The 24696-nt window shown below is 58.0% G+C and overlaps 1 protein-coding gene across 1 annotated transcript in view; it reads left to right on the top strand.

Annotated features, from left to right (window-relative positions):
- The window catches only part of DNAJB6 (DnaJ heat shock protein family (Hsp40) member B6), a 43615-nt gene that overhangs the window by 15041 nt on the left and 3878 nt on the right, over nt 1–24696 (top strand). The window contains exons 4-8 of the mRNA XM_052639170.1: nt 1366–1425; nt 2163–2273; nt 9938–10069; nt 11374–11518; nt 11926–11996. Coding sequence (XP_052495130.1) covers nt 1366–1425; nt 2163–2273; nt 9938–10069; nt 11374–11518; nt 11926–11996 — 519 coding nt within the window. The remainder of the gene's footprint in view (nt 1–1365; nt 1426–2162; nt 2274–9937; nt 10070–11373; nt 11519–11925; nt 11997–24696) is intronic.

Raw genomic sequence — 24696 nt, forward strand, 5'->3', positions numbered from 1 at the left:
GGCCCCCGTCGCCCTCCTGAGCACCCTGTGCTGAGGTGCTGGCCTCCTGGGAAGGCCCTCCTGAGTTTCGGGAAGTCAGGTGTTGCGCACACTGCTGAGGTGTGGACTCCACAGCTTGTAGGCTTCCCTGCCCTGTTAGAGTTGGGAGCTGAACGGCACTGGAAGCTCAGGCCTGTTGGTTTAGCTTCATGGGTCGTACAGAGGGTGTTAGCCAGACCTTGGGTTCTTGGTAAGAGAAGCCTTGGGGCAGGGCGAGGACTGTGGAACTTCGTGAGAAAACTGGAAAAGTGCTCACAGCGCCTTGCCGGGAAGCAGCCCTGAGTGACCTGGTGTGACTCTCGGCCGAGGCGCTTAAAAGACTAGACCAGAGGAAGCGGACACCTGCTCTGGTTTAGAAGAAGGCCTCGTCACCTCACTCCATGAGCGTCTGGTGTAGTTGACTCTCATTGTCCTGCTTGTGTGCCTGATCAGCACTCCCAGATTTGTGGATTCGCAGACCAAGAACATGAGACAATTTGAGAAGTAAATTCAGATGTCAAACGTGATTTTTGGCAGCAGCAGAACCTTTAAAGCTCCCATGAAAATGCTGCTTTTTGTGTGTATTTGTAAGGGGGAGTCTATTCTTCATGCTTCCTTAGGAAGCCTTCAGGTCCAGGAGTTACCGGCACAGACACACAGCTACTGTTCTTAAGGCACTGATGCCCACCCTGGCTGCGGATAGCTTGCTTCCACACTTGTTTCCCCGTTACCCCCTCACTTGCCACACACAGTGTGTCTGCAGAGCCTGTGTGTCTGAGCAGGGCTGCACTGTCACTGCTCTTGTTTGAGAACCATCGCCCGGGCTCGGGCGGGCTGCTGCCTGGCCAGGGACGGCCAGGCTCGGGGCTGGCTCCGCGTGGCCCCTCTCTGCCCTCGCCAAGGCCCTGTCCTGCTCCTTGCTGTGCCGTGGGTTTTCTCCCGAGTGGCACTTTGTAGTCAGGTCCATGTCTAGGGGTGGAGTCGCTTTGCAGCTTTGTAGTGGGGTTTTGATGCAGTGCGTGGCACACAGTTAGCAGTAGAGTGAAATAAGTTTTTTTTTTTTGAAATAAGTCTTTTAAGCTTTACTTAAAAATATTCTGAGGTGTTTTTAAGGGAGTTGTTGTTGTTCAGTCCCTAAGTTGCAGCCGGACTCTTTGCGACCCCGGGGGCTGCAGCCGCCAGACTTTGATGCCCTCAAGTGTCACAGTAAGGGGGTCCCAGCTCTTCAAAAACAAGTGTGGACCTTGAGAGCTGTGGGGGGCCTTTGGTTCACAGCTTCAGAAACGCTTTACTAAATTTGAGGGAAGAGAACTTGGTCTTTACTGATTTATCTTTTTAAATTTATAGCTAAAAAACGGGACATCTATGACAGATATGGCAAAGAAGGATTAAACGGTGGCGGTGGAGGTACGTATGTGCACACTGGTCCTTCTCCTGGCCTTGTGATGAAAGGAGGTGGCCTGATGATACAGTCTTACGGTGATCCAGTCTGTCAGTAAATAGGAATGCAGTCCGGAGAGCAGGCTGAACTGGGGAGAGGAAGGAGAGATGGATGGCCTGGAAAAGGCCTATTAAAAATCTTGTACTAGAAAGTACCTACTAGTGTACCTTTTGTAGTTAGGAAATAAGGTAAAACCTTACTGTCGTACGCTGAGTGTACCCTGAGATCAATACTGGAGGTTGTGTCAAAAGCATCCTTACTGGATGTTCTATCAAAAAACTAAAGAGCCACCGCAGTGGCTGCCTCTGGTCATGAGGCTTGGGCGTGTGCGTTTTGATGGAGAGTGGCGCAGTGACCTGCTGCCCTGCGAGCTCCGCGGTGGGCGTTTGGGCTCGCGCGCCTCAGACCTCCTGCACATGCCCGAGCAGCTGCTCCACAGCCTGAAATGCTGTGTGTGGCTGCTGCACCCAGAGCGGCGGGAGCCCCCAGTGCGCGGGTGGCTCGGGGGCGGCTCGGGGACATGGACCTGCGCGTGTTTCTCAGCTCCTGGCGCAGGAGACTTTGCTCCCAGCAGGACTTGAGCGAGCTTCGGGTGTATGGAACTCATGCCTTGTTTGGGTCAGGATGCAGGTAGTAATGCGTGGACAGTGTTTGTGTGCCTGCCACGCGGGAGGCCCTGACTGAGCTGTGCTTGCTTCTGTAGGTGGAAGTCACTTTGACAGTCCGTTTGAGTTTGGCTTCACATTCCGAAACCCAGATGAAGTCTTCAGGGAATTTTTTGGTGGAAGGGACCCATTTTCATTCGACTTCTTCGGTAAGTTCATTATCTGGGTCATCATTTGCATAACGTGTTCATGACTCACGACAACGGATGTACCCTTTCCGTTTCACCACTCTTGTAGCTTGTCCTTAAACTTGCTGTTTGAGCAGTGCACGAGTTTAACTAAACCCTTTTCCCTTCTTCCTTTGGAAAATGTTTCAGAATTTATACCTTGCACGTTAACATAATAAGAGTTTGAATGTGGAATTGACACCTTGCACGTGAACATAATAAAGGTTTGAACGCTTCGTGTCCTCGGCTATGCGTTTCACTCTAATTAGCTTCCTCTGCAGTGGGAAGGAGGTGGGGCTGCTCCTGGTCAGACAATGAATTCTCTGAATTTCCTGTGTAGGAGTCTGATTGAAAACACTAAGCATCAAGGCAGATGTTGCTCAGAAGACATTTGATTCATAAACTTCTCTTTGTTTTTCTGATTGTGGTGTTAGGACTGTTGAGTTTGCAGTTCTTGGAAAGAAAGGACACCTCTAGAGCAAGGTATCACAAGTTGTTAGTCTTTGAGAATAGCTTTGCCGGGAGACCTTGCTGCTCTGGCTGCTCTTCACTGTAGGAGAGCGTTCCCAGCCGCTGGCCTCTGGGTCCTGGTGCCCGATGCGAGGCGGCGTGGCAGGAATGCGTGGCAGGGTCTGGCGTTGGCAGTGGTGTGAGCTGGGCCGCCTGCCGTGCGCACCGTGATGCCTGTTGTCTCTGCCCCTGGGTGGGGAGACAGCGCCCTGTGTCTGCTCCTTCACTGCCCGGAGCCTGGTGGAAAAGACAAGACACCTGCTGCAGCCCCTCGGGAGGGCGACAGGAAGAGCAGCTGTGTCTGTAGATAGCACAGGGGAGCCGTGGGCCCTGCACACGGCGGGCGTGGCGAAGAGTAAGGCGCTGCTGTGTCCGGTAGGTGTGGCCCTTCTTGGGGGCAGTCCTCCTGTGACTCCGTGGGGGTTCGAAGAGACTGTGCTTCCTGTTTACTGTGGTGCCGCCTACTTTTGGGGAGAGTGGCTTGTGGAGGAGGGATGTGTATATACGCTAGTGTACAGAACAGAGCAGTGGAAGCTAAGCAGGGCAGTGTGAGGGGTGGGGGAGGAGACTCATCTGTTTCGAAGGCTTTTTTTGCGTTAATTACTGCTGCAGGAAACATTGGGAAGGCTCCCTGTAAGTATCATATGAAATTAATTACATTCTTTATTAATTGTCCTTTATAATTGTAGGAAATATTACTGTAAGAAAGACACAGAAGAGTTTTAATGACTTTTCTGCCTTAAGATTACCTTGGTGTCTCATTACAACCTTTAACAAGCTCCCGATGTGTTTTGGGGGAGCAGGGTAGTGTCCGGTGAAACTGGCCAGGAGTCTGGCCGCTTGAGCCGGGGATGGAGGGTCCCTCAGGCTGAGGAGGGCAGGGCAGGCCACCTCACCACGCCCGAGGCCGGCCTGCTCACACCAGCTCTGGCACAGGGTGGTTTTCTTAAAAAAGAGTGTCAGGAAAGAGTCCTCAGTGTGTAATGGTAGCCAGATTGTGTTTTTTTTGGGGAAAAAGATCTGATGGGTTAAGCTTCCTCACTAAGAATGGTTTTCCCTGAGCAGCTCTTTCCGGAGTGAAGAGGGGCAAGGGTAGTTGGGGCTGGGAGAGCAAATAATGCGGTTTTACCCTTGTGAGCACCGACCTTCACGTCTTCTGAGTTGAGGTTTGTGCACGTGAGGAGGTCTTGATGTGCACGTGACTTGAATCAGAAGAGTTTGGGTGTGCGGGTCGCTGGGTGGAGGTTTCTTCTCCTGGGTTCCGGGTCCGCTGGGGGCTGGGCCCCTCGGCCTCTGCCCGGGGCTCGAGGCCCACGCTGCGCTAGCAGCCCCCCCGTCTCTCGTGGCCCCTGCGGCGGTGGCCCTCCTCCAGTCCGTTCTTGTAGGTGTTCTAGGCGACTTCCATTTTCAGGCTCTCAGGATTTACGCCCGGGCAAAGGAGCTGCTCCACGGCTACTACCTGTGCGAAGTGACAGTGCAGCGCGCTGGCGGTACTTGAGAGCAGGGCTGAGCGGCCGTGGGGCCGAGGGTGTGCTGCCTCAGCAGGCGTGGAGTTGTTTCCCGGCAGCCACACCAGCCCTGTCACGCTGTCCATTTAGAGGAGTGTGTTATTTCTTGTCTTAATTTTCCACACGACCAACTCTTTTCCTCTCCTGTTTTCCAAAAAGAGTAGCTCAGAGTCTGTTAAAAGACATTCTGAGGTTCGTTTTGCATTTATCGGAACGTAATACCCCGGGTCTGGTTTCAGACGGCCCAGGTGAAAGGGGAGGGACCTTGAAGCGGAGAGCTGGTGGGAAGGACGGAGTCCTGTACCCGGGGCCACACTCGTTGTGAGGCCTGCCCCCTGTGGGCAGAGGCCGCGGGCCCAGCAGCCAGGCGCCTGGCTTTCCGACGGAGGGGTGCCGGCAGGGCTGTGGGCTGAGCTGACTTCCCCCTAGCCCTGGGAGAACCTCCTTTGGAAACATTCAAGTGTAGGGATCATGTTACTTTAAATTGCGATGACCCCTTCCTTGGTTTATCATTAAAGGATGGTGCTAGTGAAATGAGGTTCTCAGACGGAAGAGCCGCTGAGCCCTGGAACCCTAGCGGGGGCCACCGTGTGGGGAGGCGTCTCTGTGGCCCAGCTCTGAGGCCGGGAGCTCCCCTGGGCGTGCGCACGCTGCCCGGCGGCCCCTCGCGTCCGGCCAGGCAGGCCCGCCCAGCGCCCGGCCCGGTGCTGGAGGGTAGTGAGCCGGTCGTTCTCCCCCCAGGGTTCGAGGAGGCGGCCAGCGAGGAGTTGGAGCCTGAAGAGGAGGCGGTGGCGGAGAGCGCGAGCGAGGAGGACAGTGAGGCGCTGGACGTGGTGTCCAGCGAGGAGCGCGACCTCTTTAGTGACGACGAGCCCAGCGAGGGCGCTAGCCTGGGTGGGGGCGAGCCCCCCAGTGAGGACTTGGAGTTCATCTCCAGTGAGGATGAGGCCAGCCCGGGGGACCCGGAGGAGCTCCTCGAGGAGTGTGAGGAGCTACTCAGTGAGGACAGCGGGCCCGAGCCCGAGGCCCTGCCGCTGCCCCGCGGCCGGCCCGCTGAGCGGAGCCTCTAGAATAAAGAGTTTCCACCACCCGCACCTGATGGCTCCCTGGGGCCCCGAGGGAACCAGGGGCTCGGGAGGAGCCGCGGCCCCAAGGACGGCGGTCTCCCGCTGCTCTGGCCGCCTCAGACGGCTGCTATGTCTTTGCACGGGGTCTCCTCTGTACGCCTGCGTGTCCCTCCTTATGTGGACAGGGGGCCTGCTTGTCTGCAGCGGCCCTGCCTCCCGCCCGAGGTCAGGGTCGCGGGCCATCGTTGGGGGCCCTGTGCATCCTGTGGCGTACACAGCTGTCCGCTCAGCTTGGAGGCAGCGTGGTTTGGAAGTAGGCACTGGTGAAGTTGTGCTGCTGAGAGAAGCCACAAGTGGGAAAGCGTAGCCTGTGGCTGTGGAGGCAGGGCAGGTGTGATGACCCCTCCCAAGGGGGCACTCCCCTGTGGCTCAGTGACTGCGAAGGCCCTGCTGAGCCCCTGTCCCCTCAGGGGAGGGGTGCTGGGCTGGGCTGGCCCGGCCCGTCAGTGGCTGGGACCTCCTGCGGGTGGAGCTGGGGCTGGAGCTGCTGTTGCAGGACAGTTTCATGCGGGTGGGTGCCGGGTGGATGGGCCTTGTGGTCCTACCACCTCCACCCTCGACGGAGAGGAAAGGCTTCTGAGAAGGCCACTCTCAGAGTTGTTTTCTGGGTCACGAGAGCAGTGGCTGGGCCCCAGGCTTTGCATGATCTTCCTGGGAATCCAGAGTTGGTTTTGAGACTTTAGTGGCTTTCCCGGCTCCCCCATGGGGGAGCTTCCCGAGCCCATGCAGGAGTCCAGGCTGGACTCCTTCCTCCTGGCGTGGTGGTCCCTGTGGCTGAGGGCGGTGGGCTGTCCTGGCCGCAGGCAGGGGGAGGGCGGCTCCCTCGCAGCTGCTTGGTGAGGGGTAGAGTTGCAGGGGCCCGGCTTCCGTCGCCACTGAAGTAGGGGGTCTGGATCCCTTGCGTGTGCTCAGCACCCTTGGCTTGGATGGCTGTTTGTAACTGCTAGAAAATAGTGTTCCAGCTAGGCCTGTGGCGTAACTAGGAGTCACATTTGTAATGAAGCTGTGTGCACAGCTGGAAGCAGGATGGTCATTTGCCGAGTATTAATCTTGAGCTTGCCGTGCACTGCCAGGTACCACCCCAATGCCGGGTCAGCCATGGAGAAGCGCCCCAAAGCCCTCCTCCCCGGGGTCCCAGCCGTGTGTCACCCATGGCTGTTTTTGAGTCACTTAGGTTTGTTTATTTCAAATAACTTTTCAAATATGTTGTTTTCTACTTCTGAATATGCGAGAAGAAAACATTACAAACTTCGAGTTGTTGCGAAGGAGTGTTTTGACCTTAGCTTGTGGCGTTGGGGTCAGTGCAGGTGGGGTGGTCGCCCTGGAGTCTGTCTGCTGTCCTGGCTTTTGAGTCACGTGTCGCTTTTTCCTCAGGGTTGCTGTGCCTTAGCACCGAGACTGTAGTGGAGGGGCCTGTTTTTGTTTGACATGCTCAGGATGCTTGTTAGAGTTGGTGGTGTTTTCCTTTGCTGTGCAGTTGTGTGCGTGTGGCCCGGGGACTGGGTGGTGAGCTCTGTGAGGACAGGAGCTGCACGCCTTCGCTGAGTGCCCTCGGTCAGGCCCTTGGCCTCTGCTCCTGGGGGCACGTATGGCTCTAAACTATCTTTTCGCTTAGCTTTCCCCTTAAGTCTTTCTACGAGAATGTGCTTGTGTGAACATTTGGAACACGTCTGGTGGTGGTTTTTCACAGCATTCGGTTGGCGTGTTTTTTGTCATAAGATTGACATTATTACTTAGGTGTTTGCAAGCATCACCTTAGTGGACTTGGCTTGGTGTTTCTGAGAAGAGCAGGACCATGTAAGATTGCAGAGGAGTGTTTCTGGGCAGCATGTTCGGTGACGTTGTGTCTGATTCAGATTTACTTACAAGATAAATGCAGTTTTTACCCCTTTTACCCTTAAAAATAATAACCATACAGATTGAACATAAGAATTTGGAAAACAATCGAGGTCGAAGGACAGAGCGGGGAACCACCCTTGTCTTGTTGCCAGTTGAAAGCCCACTGTGAACGCTTTTCAGATGTTAGAGTTGGGATGTGTGTTTTTTCTAAAGCTTAAACCTGATGACCCTTCAATAACCTTCATTTAACATGCTCTCCATTTCTATATTGGAAAATTACGTAATTAGGGAATTTTCACTATAAAAGCTTGGGGGCCCTTCAGTAAGTTATTTCCATGTTTGATGAGTTGATGTCCATGAAGTAGATTGAATTGCTGGATGAGAGGGTCTGTTAATTAACTATTGTATTTAGCTTGGAGCCTAAAGGTTGTGAAAGCTTATGGCCTGCTCAGTCACGTCCGACTCTTTCGTGACCCCATGAGCTGTAGTCCGCCAGGCTCCTCTGTCCAAAGAATACTGCAGTGGGTTTCCATTTTCTCCTGCAGAGGATCTTCCCGAGCCAGGGATCAAACCCACGCCTCCTGCATGGGCAGGCAGATTCCTTACACTGAGTCGCCTGGGAAGCCCAAAGCTCACGCCGCCTGTTCTCCACACCCGCCGCAGCCTGTGGCGGGAGGTGGGAGTGCTGGTCTCGGCCTGGCTCCTGTCAACACAGGATCGTCGTCGCGACTTTCTTAAAAGACCTGTTTTCTAGCGTCACCATGACTTACAGATGAGACTTCATTTTTAGGGTTAGCTGTTGTGACTTTACTATCTGAAATTACACGTTAAAATTCGGTGGCTACTGGAATTGTAAAAATCCATATTTAGGCTGTATAATACAGAAGTGTGCAAGATAAAAGACTTCAAAAATGAAAGAATACAAGAAAACAAAAAAAATGTAACTGAAAACCCAACTGGCCTTATTCTTATAATGCTACTCAACTATCTTTTGAAGTAGCTTCTGAACAAGGTGACTTATAATTATGAAAGTTCACTTAGCTTCATGTAAACAAATGAAAACCATTTAATGGTGGTATCAAATGGACCCTGGTTTAAGTTGGCCCCAGTAGTTTTGTGGAGAGTCCTGAAGGTTCCAGTTGCTGTGTGAGCCTTAAATCATAACTAAACGATTGTCAGCGGTAATGAGGGGAGGCTGCAGGAGGGCGCAGGCTGTGGCTGGCTGTGGCCCCGGGAGCCTGCGGAGACCTGAGGGTCAGGAGCTCTCGCAAGGGCAGTGAGCGTCTGAGGCTGCTCATGTGGCTCTTCTTGAGAATGCGATCACACCGAGTCCAAGCTGCACTCGCCACAGCTGTGCCTTTACCTGGGCGGTCGTAACATGAGTGTGATTACCTGCTGTCCTGTGACTGGATGAATGGAAAACGTGTCAGCGTCGCTGTGCAGACCCCGGTGAGAATAAGGTGAAAAGTAACTTAATCGAATGCTTGAATTTTATTTGAACAGAATGAAGTCTCTCTAGAGATCTATAAAGTGTTTTGACTCCAAAGTTTATGCTTAGGCTTTGTCTTTATGCTCCTAACTGGGAATGATGGGACTGGCAGGCACGCTTACACAGCTGCTGACAGGAGTGGCCTCTTGAGGCTGCGCCTCACGTGGCGGCACGCACACACGCACTGTGGAGCGGGGCCCTGCGGCTCAGAAGCAGCAGCCTCTGGGCTCCGTCCTGCCTCGGCTCCCCGTGGAGCTGGTGAAGCAGTGTCTGCCTTGGGCCGGCTCCTGTTCGGTCCTCCTCCCTCTCCTGCCTTCTTTCTGGGTCTCTGAAGAAGCCGCCAGTGACCGTGCTTTCTAATGCCTGCTTCTTCAGGCCTGCTTTCCTGCACTGTTAACGGCTCTCTTAAGAAAGGCTTGTAGTCTTTCCACCTGCTTGCCCATCCCCACTCTGAGCGTCCCTCCAGCTCGGGTCTGCCTCTGGTCACTGCCGGCTACCTGGGGGGTTCCCAGTCATGGTCGCCTGCGCGCGGGGTGCGCTGTGAGCCGCAGTCCCCGCTCGCCTGCATGCTCATGACCGTGTTCTGCTCACTGTTCTCCTGTTCCTTTCGCCACCCAGATGCGTGAATTTCCTGCTTTGATCACGCCTGCCTGGTTTAGAAATAGGCCGTGCCGGTTCTCTTGCTTCTGTGTCATGGGTTCGTTTCTCTTAACCATCTGTCAGGAGTCCTTGCTTTTATTTCTCAGAGAATTCCCATTTCCTAGAAAAAATACAGCACTGATGGATTTCATAGTGAACTTAATAGGGAACCTCAGTGAATTTTAAAAGTTTGTCTGATTCATGTTTTCAGTAAGTGCTCATTGATTGGTGACAGCCACCAGAAAGAGCTCCGTGTGGACAGCTCTGCCCCCAGCTCTCTGCTCAGTCTGCGGTGCGTATTGATGACCTTGAGCTTTATGTTGGGACACGTTGTGTTCTGGTTTTAGATGAGTCTCGGAAACCGCAGTAAAGCCGCAGGTTAGATGGGTTGCTCTGAAGGCGAGCTGCGCTGTGGAGAAGCTTTGCTCCTGCTGGAACAGTGTCAGGAGGCGTCGCCCGCATTCCCTGTGCGGCTCTCCTGTGGAGAAGCACCCTGGGGTCAAGGTTTCACTAAGCACTTCTGTTTCTTTTTAGAAGACCCGTTTGAGGACTTCTTTGGGAATCGAAGGGGCCCCCGCGGAAGCCGGAGCCGAGGCACGGGCTCGTTCTTCTCTGCTTTCAGCGGATTTCCCCCCTTTGGAGGGGGATTTCCTTCCTTTGATGCAGGTACTACACCCTCAGACTTACCCTGGTGTCTGAGTGGATGCCAGTGCAGGCTTCTTTCATTCAGGGCACTTTGTAGTGTGCACATGCCTTTTGTGGAACAACTTGGATTTGCCACTGTTTGTGTATATACAGATCTTTGCTTAGTAACCCACATTCCCCCCCCGCCCCCGCCCTAATTTTCCAAAGAATGTTATACTTGAGAACCTACTTCAGATCTTCACTATTAAAGGCCAGTATTTAATGAAATTCTTGGTTAAAAGGAGTGAGGTTTTGGGATAAATAACTGGAATAACTCAGATAATCTCATTAAATCCTTTTTAATCTAACCTCCTCAGCAGTTTAAGGAAAAAAAATGTCCTGGGGAGTCCAAGTCGATGGGGTCAGGAGCTAAGGCTGTAGTGGGGCCTGCGTGTGCCATGCGGAGTCTACTGGTGCGGTTTGGTGCGTGGCACTGGCTGGCGACTGGAGGCCATCCATCAGCTGGAGTCAGGCACACAGCCTGGCGCAGCCGCATTTCACGTGGAGAGTTGGAATCTCAGCTCTTCTCTGGTGCTCGCCCAGTTCCTCTATCTGTTCTGGGCCTCCCTTGTGTGAGTGTCCCACACTCTGTGGGCAGCACAGGGGATGCAGCTCCCAGACTCTGCTCCTCCGAAGCCAGGGGTCTGTGCTACCCAGGGCCAGTGAAGCTGTGCTTCCCTCTGGCAGGCCCTCTCCTCAGATGCTACGTAGTATGCCGGGATTTAAGGGAGAGTCAGAGAAAAGAAAGCTGGGCAAGCCTGTCAAAGAGCATTTCACTTAAGGAGTATGTGTGGCATGCAGTCCTCCCCTTTAAGGAGCCGTGGGGAGGGCGTGTTTCTGCTGTAAGGGGGCATTCAGGATGGGACAGGCAGCGGGCTCCAACAGGCAGAGCAGCCTCAGCCCCAGCCCAGAGTGGACTTGCTTTGTTGTGACTTCTGAGAGTCAGGGTTCATGTCCTAGGTGAGCACTTCATAGCTGAGAGTTAGTCCAGGAACTCCAGACCCATACTTCTCCTGATAATTGTGGTATTCTTGCTAAAATTATTTCAGCTTCCTGGCAATGGAGATTTGTATCCCCTGTGGTCACAGTTACAGGGAGCCAGCAGAAGCTTGTTGGGTGTGCCAGTCTGTGGCGGGGTTTGCTCCATCCTGTGAGATGTGTGGGGGCGGGGTGCTGGCCCGTTGGTAGGGGAGGTGGCCGGGCGGCCCCACAGGGGCTTGCGTCTGCTTCCCTGGGCTGGCCGCGCGTGCTGCGCTCGTCTCTGACCCCTCTGCTGTCTCTTACAGGGCTCACTTCCTTCGGCTCGCTAAGCCACGGGGGCCTCACGGCGTTCTCCTCCTCCTCGGCCTTCGGCGGGAGTGGGATGGGCAACTACAAGTCCGTATCGACGTCGACGAAAGTGGTGAACGGCAGGAAGATCACCACCAAGAGGTGCGGGCCTGGCGTCTGTGTCCTCAGGCATAGGTGTGGGGGGCATCACCAGTGCCACCCCCGGGAAGGGCAGGGTGTCTGGGCCATCTGGGCCCCCTCCGATCAGAGCTTGTCCTTTGAGATGTCTGCTTCCTGTGGCACATTGGGTGCCGCCCCGTCCAGTGTGCAGGGGGGTGTTGGGATGGCAGTGCCTCCGTTGTAGCACCTTGGCCGCTTCGGCAGCTGCTGCCTGTGCTCAGCCAGAGGCGCCCGCGCTCAGGACGCTGGCTTCAGCCACAGAGTCGCTGGCTTCAGGGGTGCCCGCGGCGGGTCCTCTAAAGGTGCGCGCTCAGGTCCATAGGCAGGCCTGCTCACCTCAAATGACGATCTTACGGTGTGTGTTATCCCCCTTGCCTCCCCTCCCACAGGATTGTCGAGAATGGTCAAGAAAGGGTGGAAGTTGAAGAAGACGGCCAGTTAAAGTCCTTGACGATAAATGGTAAGGAGCAGCTGCTGCGCTTGGATAACAAGTAGCTGACCGCACGTGCGTAGCAGAACCCTAACTCTGGCACGCGCCATGTGAGGATTAACAGGAACATTTTTTTGAAGATTTCAAACGAACTCGACTTTCAGTATAACTGTACCTAATCTAAAGTATTTATACACAGCTCTTCGGAGCCCTGTTTGTCATAGACTTTTGAGTTTACTGTTGGGACCACGTAATAGGACTATTTTATTTGTCTTTAAAATTGTTGTAAATCTCTGTACGCACTTTGCTTTTTATTAAACGTAATCCAAGGTGGCCGTGACTCTTTCGTACACTAACACCAGCACGGACTGCTTTTCCATTGTGTTTGAAACGTGAGCCGAGTAGTCTCAGCCTGCTGTGAAGTTAACATTGCCAGGATGACTCTTCCACAAGATAATCTCAGTTTTTTCAGTATTTAGTAGTGATGATATTAATACGTTAATGGTAATGCATTTCTGGTTTAATGTGCATTGAGGATGTTTTCAGTCGTGCATGAATGCTGGCAACTTAGTAAGTTTTGACAATTGTTTAAATATGTAATGTTAAGCTTAGGTTTAAAAAAGTTAAGCTGGTAAACTGGGTCTTTGTCATTTGCTTTTAAAAAAAAAAAAAAAGAAAATAAATGCAAATGTGTTCGGTGCATTCTTTCCCGAGTGGAGCCTGTCCTGTGTGTGTGTGACTCCGTGCCGGGCTCCTGGAGTCCTGCGTTCTGCGTCTGGACGCTGAGGCTGACGCTGGACCTTATTGACACGTGTTCTTTGATGTATTTGGAGAGTGTATGAAAATCGCCTTTTGATGTGGAATAATGATTAGCAGTTTATTGAACATTTCTTCAGGGAGGGGAGAACCAGCTGTCCACATTCCCATCCTTCCCAGTTCTCTAGGCTGTGTTTGACACCAGCTCGTTGAAAGGTAACATGCGCAGGACGGTCACTTGATGCTGGCGTGGGCGGACATAAAGGGGTTTTCTTTTGTTTTTCGATCAGTGTGATCTGTCATTGCCACTGATAGCTGGAATTCCCGCCAGAGGGATATTACCGAGAGCTAGGTGGTCGTCTTACTGCCCTGCTCGGTGGTTCTGAGCCTGAACAGTGTGAGACTGCTGGAAGGAGCTATTTAAAGAAGCGATGCAGACGTGGATGTGCGCACGAGGAGACGGCTGGGCCCAGGGAGGCAAGGAAAGTGTGGCCGCGCGGCTCCGTCTTAGCACACGGGGCCCGCAAAGTGTGGGCGGTCACGCTGGGAAGCCGCGCTGTGAAGTCCGCCCGGCCGACAGCCTGGCCTGGGGGGCGTGCTGCGTCTGCGCTGTCAGCCCAGACGTGGCTGGCCTCAGTCCCTCAGGGAGAGGGTCCCGGGACTTGAAATCGGTGTCTGACGGGTGGGATGAACTGTTGAGGAGAACAGGTTCAAGGCCGCCTCGGCACACCAGGTCAGTGAAGAGGAGTCTGGTGCGCCCCTCAGCGGTCCTGGTGCCTGAGAGCGCACCCCTGGGTTGGCCGAGCGCGGGGGAAGAGGGCCGTCTGCCGGCGACGGTGCTCTGGGGGCGCCACCGTCCCCGCTCGGGGAGGCGCTGGTGTTGGCACGACCATGGATAGGCCCATCGGTGACGTGGGCGGAGAGCTCGGCACGGTGGGGCCTTCTTCCCGGCGCCCTGGGACGTGGGCGGGCGGGTGTCTGCAGCCTTCGGCCCTGTGCTGGGATGTGGCTGTGTGTGGGCAGGCTGCTGGGTGCGGCGCCGCCAGAGCCCCCGGCCCCATGGGCAGCGGCTTCTCACTGTCCTCACGGTGCTGCTCCTTGGCTGGTCCCTGCACTCGTGGTTGAAGGTCTTCCTGGAGCTCCGGGGGTCTTTGCGGGAGGAGACTGGGCCCCGCTTCCCGCTAGGCTGCCGGTGGCCAAGCTCCAGACAGTCTCGTCGCCTGTGCGCTCTGCACGTTCGTGGAGCCCTTGGAGCCCAGTCTCGGGGAGAGCGGTGCTCATGCTGTTTCTTTCCTCGTCTCCGCGCCCCTTCCCGACGGCGGGTGCCTCTGCCCTGTCATTTCCAGGCTCCAAAGGTTCAGGCTTGCGTTCCGAAGCCCAGTCAGGGTTTCTGTGATCCGGACGATCCCGGTGTTCGCGCCTGCTCCCCTTTCCTCCTCCCGACGGTCCATGCAGGGTGCGTTGTGGAGGTCTGCGGAGACAGCTGTAGACCGCCCGCAGCTAGCGCCTGTGCCTCGGGTCTGGTCTGCCGGGGTCTCGGCCACTGTCGTGGGCCGGCGTCGTTCCTCTCGGTCCTCACCCCCTTGTCTGCTGAAGCCTCGCCCTGCCTGCCTGGTCGCCCACCAGCTGTGCTTGGCCTCTGCAGGGGCGGTCTCACGTCACCAGAATCCAGCAGAGAATCCAGCAGCAACTTTCTGATCAGGTGTTAGTGGTCTTGTTTCTCAGTGGCTAGTCGTCAGGAAGTTCACAGCCAAGACAGAGGTGATCACTGCGGTTTCAGGGGGCTTTGGAGCAAGGGTTGTTGAGTGAGTTTGCTCCCTTGTTGCTGTGTGGTCTGAGGTTGGACTGCATGTGTGTGAGCCACGGCCTTTTACTTTAAACCCCGGATCCTGCCCCACCTGAGTGATGCTCGAGGTGGTTGCTGCTTTCAGAGGGGGTGGTTTAGTGGCACAGGTGTGAAGGCGTTGGCCTGAATCATCGGTTCCTTCCTGTCATTCTTGGCTGCGCCCTTTAAGTCTGAGGCTTCTGCTTCTAGAACTGTTCACGTGGTGAGTTTCCATCCGTGTCTCGCACCTTTGAATCTGCTAGTCCTTGCAGTTGCAATGAATTGACTTAGCTAGGTGGAGATTTAGTACTGAGTGTAACCAGCAACGAAAATGTGGTAAGACTTTTTTGTTTCCCTGTTTTTGGTGACTAGTCATACTGTCTTGCTACTTATCAAGGTCAGAGGAAGGGAGGTCAGGGTAGCTCTTTCTCTGAGCAGCAATCGGCATCACGGTGGTGAGGGGTGTGCAAGACTAGGCCTCGCTGGGACTCGGTGGCAGCGTCCTGCCGGTGAGCGGGGGGACTGGGCCTCCAAGGCCCGTTGCTTGCTCTCTGCTCACGCTCCGTCCACCCGTCTCACCAGACTGCCCCCCTGGGCCTTGACTGAGGTTTGGACCGGGTGAGGTGTGCGCCTCGTGGAAACCGTGGCTGGACGTCTTCCCCTTTCCCTCTGACGCGGTTCTCAGAGAGCAGAGTCGTCTTCTGCATCCCAGCCGCCGTGGGAGGACAGGGCCCACGAGGGCGGGCTGGCCGTTCGTGCGCTGCCTCCCCGCACCGGCGCTGGGGCGCTGGGCCTGCCCGAGGCGTCTGTCGCGTGTTCAGCAGGGTGCCTGCCCCCCCGCAGGGCTCACCCCCGCAGCCCTGGCAGTGGTGCCGTGAGCTGGGCGCCTTGTTCCCCGGGCCTCCCGCCCCCTGTGACCCCTGCGTCCAGCGTGGGAGGCCTTGGTGCCTCCGGGTGTGCCATTCCGGTTTTTTGGACCAGTGCGTCATGGTTGCCGGTGGTTCGGTCTCACAGCAGATGCCGCAGCGGATTACGCGTCGGCCGTCTCTCCCCACAGAGGGCTCATCTGCCCTTGGAGGGGCGCCTGGCCCATGGCCTGCGCCCTCCCCGCCCTCTCCCTCGGCCTGGTGTCGCGGGAGGCCCAGGAGCAGGGGAGCGAGCCCGGGCTGCAGGCCCCCGGTCCCGGGAGTGCTGGAGCGGGTGTGGCGTGGCCTCCCCCCTCCCTGCTCTGCGGGGACCGTCCTGTCTCCTGGGGGTGTGTGGCGCCCTGCCCCCGCGGAGCCCCACTCGGGCGGGCGCTCAGCAGTGGGCGGCCTGCCTTGGTGGATGTGCTCAGCCCTCGGCCTTCTGGGGCCTTCCTCGTCCTGCAGCCGCCCCTCCATGCCAGAGCCCCTGGGCTTGAGAGACATCTGCGCGTTAGGCTTCTATTCTTTTTTTTTTCAGTGATTTGCGGTATATTGGTGGTTGTGAGAATCAGTACACAGAACGTTTTAGTTTGCACACAGTCGTTACTAGGTGTCGGAAGTCTAAAAAGTCATGTACCTGTGATTCTTTTTTAAGCAGTAATTGCAAGCGACTTTCCAGCTTAAAATGGGGAGTCATAATTTCATTAAAAGGATGTCAAGTACCAGCACCTTGAGAAGTGGCCAGATGGCTGTGGCCTGAGTCCAGCAGCTGCCCAGAGTACTGCACACATGCTGTGCTAGTCACGTGTACACGTCGGTTTACCCCTGGATGGACAGCCCAGCACTATGGGGTGGAGGTCAGCACCGAGGCGCAGGCGGGAGGTGGGGGGTAGAAGTTACTTAAAATAGTCCAGACGCAGGAGCTGTGTGATGTGCGATACGCCAGGTACTGGGCTTCCCAGGTGGCTCTGGTTAAGAATCCCCCTGCCGACGCATGGGCCGCAGGAGATGGGAGTTCGATCCCTGGGTGGGGAAGATCCCCTGGAGAAGGAAATGGCCACCCACACCAGTATTCTTGTCTGGAGGGGAGTTCTATGGACAGTGGAGCCTGGCGGGCTGTGATCCCACCACCTTTGAAATGTTTGCTGACATTCAAAAAGCACTCTTTTCTGCTTGCACCAAAAAATCACCCCATGTGATTTGACCTCTTGAAGAGCATTCACACTTAAAAGTGGAATGAAGTGGACTTGCCTTCTAACTAAAGGTGCTCCTGGAGCTCCTAGAAGGATGGTGCATTTACCCAGCATTGCCTGAGAGAGAGACGGGGCCTCCCGTTGGCATGGCTGCGCCCCTTGCAGGCCAGTGCAGGCAGGCCCTGCCGGCCTTTCCTGCTACTGTCTTCCCACGCTGACGAGCTTTCCCCTCACCGGAGCTGGCAGCCCGAGGCCCTGCCATGTGTGGAGGCGACGCGGAGCCCAGAGCTGGGCAAGAAGAGAGGCGGTCCCTCTGAGTCCTGTGTCTGCGCCCCTTCTTTGGGGGCTGGGTGAGGGGCCCGAGTGCGGCTGACCTGGGCTCGAGTCTGAGGAGGTCAGGGAAGGCTCCTGTGGAGTCCGGGGCCTGGCTGCTGGCATCCTGCCACACGGGGTCCGGGTTCCAGTTGATTCTGGAACGGCTGTGGCCCCGCCGGTGCGGCCGGGGCAGCTGTTCCAGCTGTGGTCTGCTGGTGGCCGTGGGCGTCCATCGCGGCCCCCGCCCCAGGGTGGTGCTGCCCGGTGAAGTGTGGATGTTCGCTTGTTCTTTGACCATCTGTGTGTCTGTGTGGGGTGGTGTTCCCGTAGGAGAGGTCCCGCTGAACTCGGCGCCTGGACGATGTGGAATAATCGGGCGCAGATGTGTGTGCGTTGAAAGCTGGTAGTCGTCAGGTACCTCCTGCAGGGAGCGGGGGACTCCTCGCGCACGAGGTGACGCGGAGCCTCTGCTGGAGGGTGAGCATCAGGCATCCCTGTGTCCCTGCAGTCGTCCTTGGATCTCGGGGCGCCTGTCCCATCGCCGTCTGCTGTCTGCTCACCCCGACGGAGTCCTCCCTCTTGTCAGCTGCCACACGCTCACGTGACTGGAAGCTGTTGTGTCTGGGGGTAGCCTCCGGTTGAACGGCGTACACATTGCGCGTCTGAACGTTTTGTAGTTTTCCTTCACGTATTTTCACTGGTATTTGTCCGTGTGTGGCTTTGATTACTTGGAGCGTTGGCGTGTGTTGAGATCACGCAGCCTGCTCCCAGATCTCTTGCCAGTGTTGGCATCCCTGAAGCCCTGTGTGGCGCCCCCCGCTGGGGGCTCTCGCGTTGTCCTGTCTGGGTCTTCTTGCCACCCAGGTGGCGCTGCCACTGTGGTGCCTGCTGGTGGGGTATTTTGATGAAATGCTTGCGAGTTCCTTGGCACGTGTCTGCTAGTCTAGGTAATACAGGTTTTTAAAAAATATTCAACGGATATCACCACTACACTAGGCTCACTCATTCTGAGAATTTTACGTTTTTTAAATGGTGTCTCGAGAAAAGTCAGATTTTGTGGCCGTGGGGCCCTGCAGCAGTCAGCCCTCTGATGGTTTATGTTGGTCAGTGTCTGTGGGGATGGCCTTCAGTCATCCTGGGGAGGGCCCTGCTTCCTCCTGAGTGCAGACTGAGCTGGGGAGGGCCCAGGCCACCCCCTCAGGTGCTTAGGGGCCCTGGCCATTCACCAGTCCTGCCTGGCCCTGACCCAGCTTCTCTTGGGGCCTCTTCCAGGAGCCAGCCAGCCGTCTCTCTGGGAGGCGGCATGGGCCTGGGGGCCCTGTGGGGCTTGGGGCTCTGCAGGTGAGGGGAGGGGGCTCTGCTAGCGGAATGAGAGGGGAAGGGCCTCAGGCCTGGGGCTCTGTGGGCTGGGGGCTCTGCCAGGGAGGGGAGGGGGCACTGTGGGGGAGGGGGCTCTGTGGGCTGGGGGCTCTGCAGGGGAGGGGAGGGGGCACTGTGGGGGAGGGGGCTCTGTGGGCTGGGGGCTCTGCAGGGGAGGGGAGGGGGCACTGTGGGGGAGGGGGCTCTGTGGGCTGGGGGCTCTGCCAGGGAGGGGAGGGGGCACTGTGGGGGAGGGGGCTCTGTGGGCTGGGGGCTCTGCAGGGGAGGGGAGGGGGCACTGTGGGGGAGGGGGCTCTGTGGGCTGGGGGCTCTGCAGGGGAGGGGAGGGGGCACTGTGGGGGAGGGGGCTCTGTGGGCTGGGGGCTCTGCCAGGGAGGGGAGGGGGCACTGTGGGGGAGGGGGCTCTGTGGGCTGGGGGCTCTGCAGGGGAGGGGAGGGGGCTCTGGGCGAGCTGCTGGGCTCTCGCCGGGTGCGCAGGGGCCTGGACGGGGGTTGGGGGCCCTTGGGCGCACCAGCGGGCCCGGCTGGCCTCCACCTTCCTGGTGGCTGTCCCTCGGGGCTCCAGCAGTCCACCCCTGGTGTGTGAGCAGTGGGCCGTGCCTGGAGCAGCCCGAGGCGCATGGGCGCCCCTTGTGACGAGCCCTGCAGGCGCTCGGGGGAGGAGGGCGCGCGTGGGGGCTGCCTCAGGGCAGGGTGAGAGCACGAGGGCTCTCCTGAGCGCAGCGCTGCTGGGGCGGCCGGCCCCCTGGGGCTTCAGCGGCGTGGATGCCCTGCAGCGCTTGGGCTGGGGTGGCAACACAGGAGGCTCTTGCTGTGGCTTTGGCCTCCACACCCAGCTGCGTCCCTCCCGTCCTGACTCTTCCCTGCTGCCGCCTGCCTTCTCCGTCTGCCTGTGGTTGAGGCCTGCGCCCCGTGTGCTCTGCCTGTGGTTGAGGCCTGCGTTTCGTGTCTCCTGTCCCCAGTCTCCTGGGGTTTGCTCCCTCCCTGCCCCCGTGGGTCTGCGTCCCCGCCCGGGGCTGTGTGTGAGCCCGAGCTGCGGGGCCAGCACTGAGCCCTGTGAGAACGACGCATACCAGACCCTGCACCCTGGGGTCCCCTGTTGGGCCGCTGGTGCATTTTTGGGTGTTTGAGTAATCCCAGTGTGTGTCAGTGGGATTCCTGATGTGGGGAAGCATGGGATTAACCCCGCCCACTCCCTTAACAGAGAAGAGCAAAAAGCAGCCGCCATCGAGGCCCTGGGGGGTTGTACACATTAGGGAAAAGCGACTGTTTTTACACGAGGAGGTTTGCTTCTGTTTCCAGGTTGTCAGCCGGATCCCTGCCCCTGCTGGGGCTCCATCTGAGGAAAGCCAAGCGTTTGGGGTCCCGGCCATGCGTGTGGCCGCTGCTGGGACATTCCCCTCATAGCTGCTCGCTGACGCCACCGAGCTTCTGCGCAGGGGCTGCAGGTCGCGGTTTGTGTTGAAATTTTATCTCCCTTGGAGCCACGGGGCAGGATGGTCTCTGGTGTGTGTGTAGTTCCCCAAGTGAAAGGATGCGGAGAGGTAACCCACAGGAGCTCCAGTTAGTTCCTGCGCGTTTGCGGTTCCTGCGCTGGGAGAAGGCGAGCAGAAGTGGCACCCAGGCAGCTCTGGGTGGTTGAATTGGATGTGACTGACTGTCCTTCGTGACGTGCTTTGCGTTTATGTAGTAAGTTGTTGAAACAAAACGCACGGTGAATTCTCAGAGAGGAGTATCTTACAATTAACGGATGGTATTGTATGGAAAGCTCAGAAGCAGCTGTAGGAAGCAGCCTAAAACGGGGCTGGTTTTCAGCAGGTGCGACGTTAGGTGTGGGGGTGGGATGGTGGTGGCCATCACTGCTGGTTTAAGCTCCTGGAATTTTAGGTCGTGCCACAGGGGCAGTGCGTGGACTCCTGAGGATTTGGTGCCGTGCCGTGGTGGGTGGGTTGGTGGGGGGCTGGCCCCTGCAGGTGTGGGCTGGCCCGCAGCGGGAGCCTTCAGTGGGGGCACTCTGCATTCTGTGACCCTTGGCGGACAGCGGGCTTTTTCTAGAAGAGGTTTCTGTTTGGCGAGGAGCAGCCCTGGGCCATTGTTGAATTGTCCACAGCAGGGCCGGGGGGTCAGCCTGGGGGTCGCCCCGGGGCCAGGGTCGTGAGTGCAGAGGGGACCCGGGGGAAGGAGAGATGGATGCTCGCCGTGTGGGGCCCTGGCCCTGAGTGTAGCAGCTGAGCATCGCGGGGCCCAAGGCTGCGACTTAAAGTGCAAGACTCCTGGCTGCAGGCGTTTCCTGGGCTGGGGACACCCTGTCCTTAGGGAAGACCCTCTGTCGGCCTCCTGGGCAGCGTCTGCCGTTGGGGGCTGCAGCCCGGGCACTGTCGCAGTGGCGGGGGCCTCGGGCTGTGTGTCTCTCGCACTGGACTCGCGGCTGGTGCATCTGTCCCGCCCTCCTGCCGCCTGAAATCAGGACCCTAAGGGCCTCCAAGGACCGGTGGCCCCGTGAGAAACAGGCTCTCCAGCCCAAAACCGAGGGTGGGCTCGGACACCCGCGGCCCGGCGACCGCGAGGCTCCATGGCGGTCCCGCAGATCCGGCGTCTCAGCAGTGCAGGCACATCCCGGAGTCTGTCTCCAGGCGCCAGACCCCCGTCCAGGCCCTGTGGGCTGAGTGCGGGGGGTGGCCAGTGAACAGTCTTCCCAGGCCTCGCTGAGGCTCGTCCCCTCGCAGCTTGGGGCGCCTCTGCTGCCCTGGGCTTTCCCAGGAAGGAGCCGCATCTGTCCTTGCCCCGGGGGCGCCTTGTTTCCCAGGGGCGCAAGGGGTTGGCGGCTGGGCCTGTGGCCACGGCTGCGGGCTGGCTGGCTCCTGACCTGCTCCGCCTTCGAGCAGAGACCTACCCTGGGGCCCTGGCCTCCTGCCCTGACGGAGGTGCACGCAGCCCTGGGAGTGGGGGCAGGTCTTGCAGGAGGACATGGGTGCCGGGGAGGCTGTGGGCACGAGGCCAGGGCAGCGTGACCGGGAGCCCCAGAGTGGACACGGGCGAGACCGCCCCAGCTGTCTGCGGTGCCTCTGTCTCCAGCGCTGGCCCTGCCTCTGCCAGGAGTGTCCCGTGCCCCCTTGGGGTGGGGCATCTGGCTCCTGGGCGGGGAGTAGGGGCACTGGCACGTGTGGCCCCGGCGCCCTGAGGGCAGAGCCATCTCTGCTCTGGACGCCGCTGCGCGGGGAGAGGCTGGAGGCGTCCGGGGCATCGGCTTGGGGCTGGGCTGGGGGTGCGCATGCCCGTTGCTGGGCGCCTTGCAGGCCCTGCCGTGCACGTTGCGTGGCCATCGGGGCAGGTCCCGGGCTGGGCCTGGCTGCAGCGCGTAGGGACCCGGCAGAGGCTGGCCATGGCTCTGAGATGCCACCTGGGCCCATGCCTAGGTGCTGCTCCTCCTGGGTGCTTGCTCGTCTCGAGAAGCTGTGGGAGGTGCGAGCCCGCCTCACCCGGGCCTGGTCCCAGCTGCGGTCGCAGCCTGGGCCTCGCGGGGCGGGCTTGCCAGTGCCCAGCGTGTGCGTGAGCTCACTCTGGGGAGCGTGTTCTAGCAGCGGTCTGTGTCGCCTGCCGCCGAGCACGGTTTTGAGGATGGTGGTGGTTCCGTCGCTCAGTTCTGTCTGACTCTGCGACCCCGTGGACTGCAGCACACCAGGCCTCCCTGTGCTTCACCGTCTCTGGAGTTTGCTCAAACTCATGTCCATCAGATCCATGAGGCCATCCAACCATCTCATCCTCTTAGCAGTCCCCTTCTCCTGCCCTCAGTCTTTCCCAGCATTAGAGTCTTCAGTGAGTCAGCTCTTTACATCACGTGGCCAGAATATTGGAGCTTTGGCATCAGTCCTTCCAATGAATATTCAGAACTGACTTCCTTTAGGATGGATTGGTTGGATCTCCATGCAGTCCAAGGGACTCTCAAGAGTCTTGTCCAACGTCATCAATTCTTGGGCAGTCAGCTTTCTTTATAGTCCAACTTTCACATCTATACATGGACAAACCATAGTTTAATTATTTGGATCTTTGTCAGCAAAGTGATGTCTCTGCTGTCTTAATACGCTATCTAGGCTTGTTGTAGCTTCTCTTCCAAGGAACAGCGCCTTTTAATTTCATGGCTGTACTCACTGTCTGCAGGGATTTTGGAGGTCAAGAAAATAGTCTCTCACTGTTTCCATTGTTTCCCCATCTGTTTGCCGTGAAGTAATGGGACCGGAAGCCATGATCTTCGTTTTCTGAGTGTTGAGTTTTAAGCCAGCTTTTTCACTCTCCTCTTTCACTTTTATCAAGAGGCTCTTTAGTTCCTCTGCACTTTCTGTCATCAGGGTGGTGTCATCTGCATATCTGAGGTCATTCCCTGGTATCAACTGGTAAAGAATCGCCTGCAAAGCAGGAGACCTGGGTTCAATCCCTGAGTTGGGAAGATCCCTTGGAGGAGGGCATGGCAACTCTCTCCAGTATTCTGGCCTGGACAGTCCCCATGGACAGAGGATCCTGGTGGGCTACAGTCCATGGGGTCGGAGTGAGTCGGGCCCGACTGAGCGGCTAAGCACGCAGCCGGCAATCTTGATTTCAGCTTGAGCCTCCTGCAGCCGGGCGTTCCGCGTGATGTCCTCTGCGTCTAAGAGGATGGTGGCCTCATGTTTTGTAAACCTGTTAATGCCCAGTGTTACTCCGCATGTAATAGTGGGTTCATAATGAGCGCTTGCGTGGATACACATGGAAGGATCTCTTTCAGAAAGTGCCCAGCGGGACTAGTGGGACAAGTTCTCTTTCTCTCAAGCCCCACCCCCCACCCTGCAGAGGACTCTCTCCTGGTGCATGACACAGGCGGGATTTTAGGGGAACCTTGTGGGGTCAGCGACGTGATCACGCTGCTCCAGACCCAGGGCCTCTGGGCTCCTGACGCTGCGGGGGGCTGGCTCATGCGACGTGAAGAGCCTAGCCATGCAGGTACCACCGCTTATCAGCGGGTCACAGAGGCCACGCCCCCTCCGTCATCCCTGGATGATGCCCGGTTCAAAGACCCTGTGGCCTGGTGCTCGTTAGAGAGAGGGCTTCATGGCGGCAGGCAGGAGGTGGGAGGATGCCAGGAGTCAGCTGTGAGCCTGGGGGGCGCCGGGTCAGCACAGCACAGCACAGCACGGGCCCCTCGCCGAGCTGGGTGTGGCCCGGGGGTGTGGGAGGGGCCACTCCGCGCGAGAGTGCACGAGCTGCCCTTGGTTCCAGCCTCGAGGGTGCGTGTGCGCCCTGTTCGGGGGTAGACGGCCGTCTGCATGCCGAGAGGACCCTGGGGCCCAGGAGGGTCCCCCCTTGGCCCACAGTGGGCCCCAGTCTTCGGGGGGATCGCCAGGCCCTGAGCCCTGGAGTGCGCTCTGTGCTGTGTGCTTTTGTAAAATAAGAGCAGCTGTCGAACTTAAACATGTTTTTCATTTTATTTATATGCCACGGGGCACACGGGATCTTAGTTCCCTAACCAGGGACCGAACCCTCTCCCCTGCAGTGGAGTGGAAGCCTGGCGTCCTGACCACTGGATGGGGGGCATCCTGTGTGCCCCGCACGGCGGTCCTGGCGTCTCCAGAGAGCTTCGTGCCCAGACAGACGGCAGGTGCAGCCCCGAGGACTGAGGAGGTGCTGGGGCCGGGAGGGGCTCTGCGGCTCCCACGGGGCCCCCCTGTCTGTGTGCTCGCGCCCCTGGAGCCCATCCAGAGCAGAGGGGCATCCCGCGCACAGCCTGGTGGGCTGGCCTCACCCTCACACGGACGCGCCGGGGGTTTCCCTGAGCTGGACGGGGCTGGGGGAGCCCCGCCTCTCCTGCACAGCTGATGGTCCCTGGGGTTCTGAGGTGACCCGAGGTGGGTACCGGCAGCAGGCCGACCCCCAGGATGCCCACCCTGCCACATCCAGGCCGTTGTGGGCACGTGGCTGCCCACAGTGAGCCTGTGTAGCACCTGGACACTTGGGCCCCACCTGGCGGCGCGGTGTCCCCGCAAAAGCATGTTGAAGCCCCCGGGAGTGGTCAGCCAGCTGCTTCCTGCCGGGTGGACGGGAGCCCAGTGTGGGCCTGGGGGCGACCCTCAGCGGCAGGGTTGGGCCGCCCACCTTCCCCACTTGCGTCCTGCGGGTTGGAGGTCGCGTCACCGTCACGGTCGTATATTAGCTGTGGCTCTGGGGCCCCCTCCCCCGGAGTGCTCCGTGTATTTGGGGGTCATGCCTGTGTCTGTGTGCTGGACCCCACAGCCCCTAGGTCCCTGGGAGCTCCCAGCCCTGCTCCACCTCGGGCCCCTGCACTCAGGCACTTTCCTCCCGCAGACGGTCGTGTCCCAGAGGCGCTC

Source organism: Budorcas taxicolor, chromosome 4, assembly GCF_023091745.1.
Source record: "Budorcas taxicolor isolate Tak-1 chromosome 4, Takin1.1, whole genome shotgun sequence".
NCBI lineage: Eukaryota > Metazoa > Chordata > Mammalia > Artiodactyla > Bovidae > Budorcas > Budorcas taxicolor.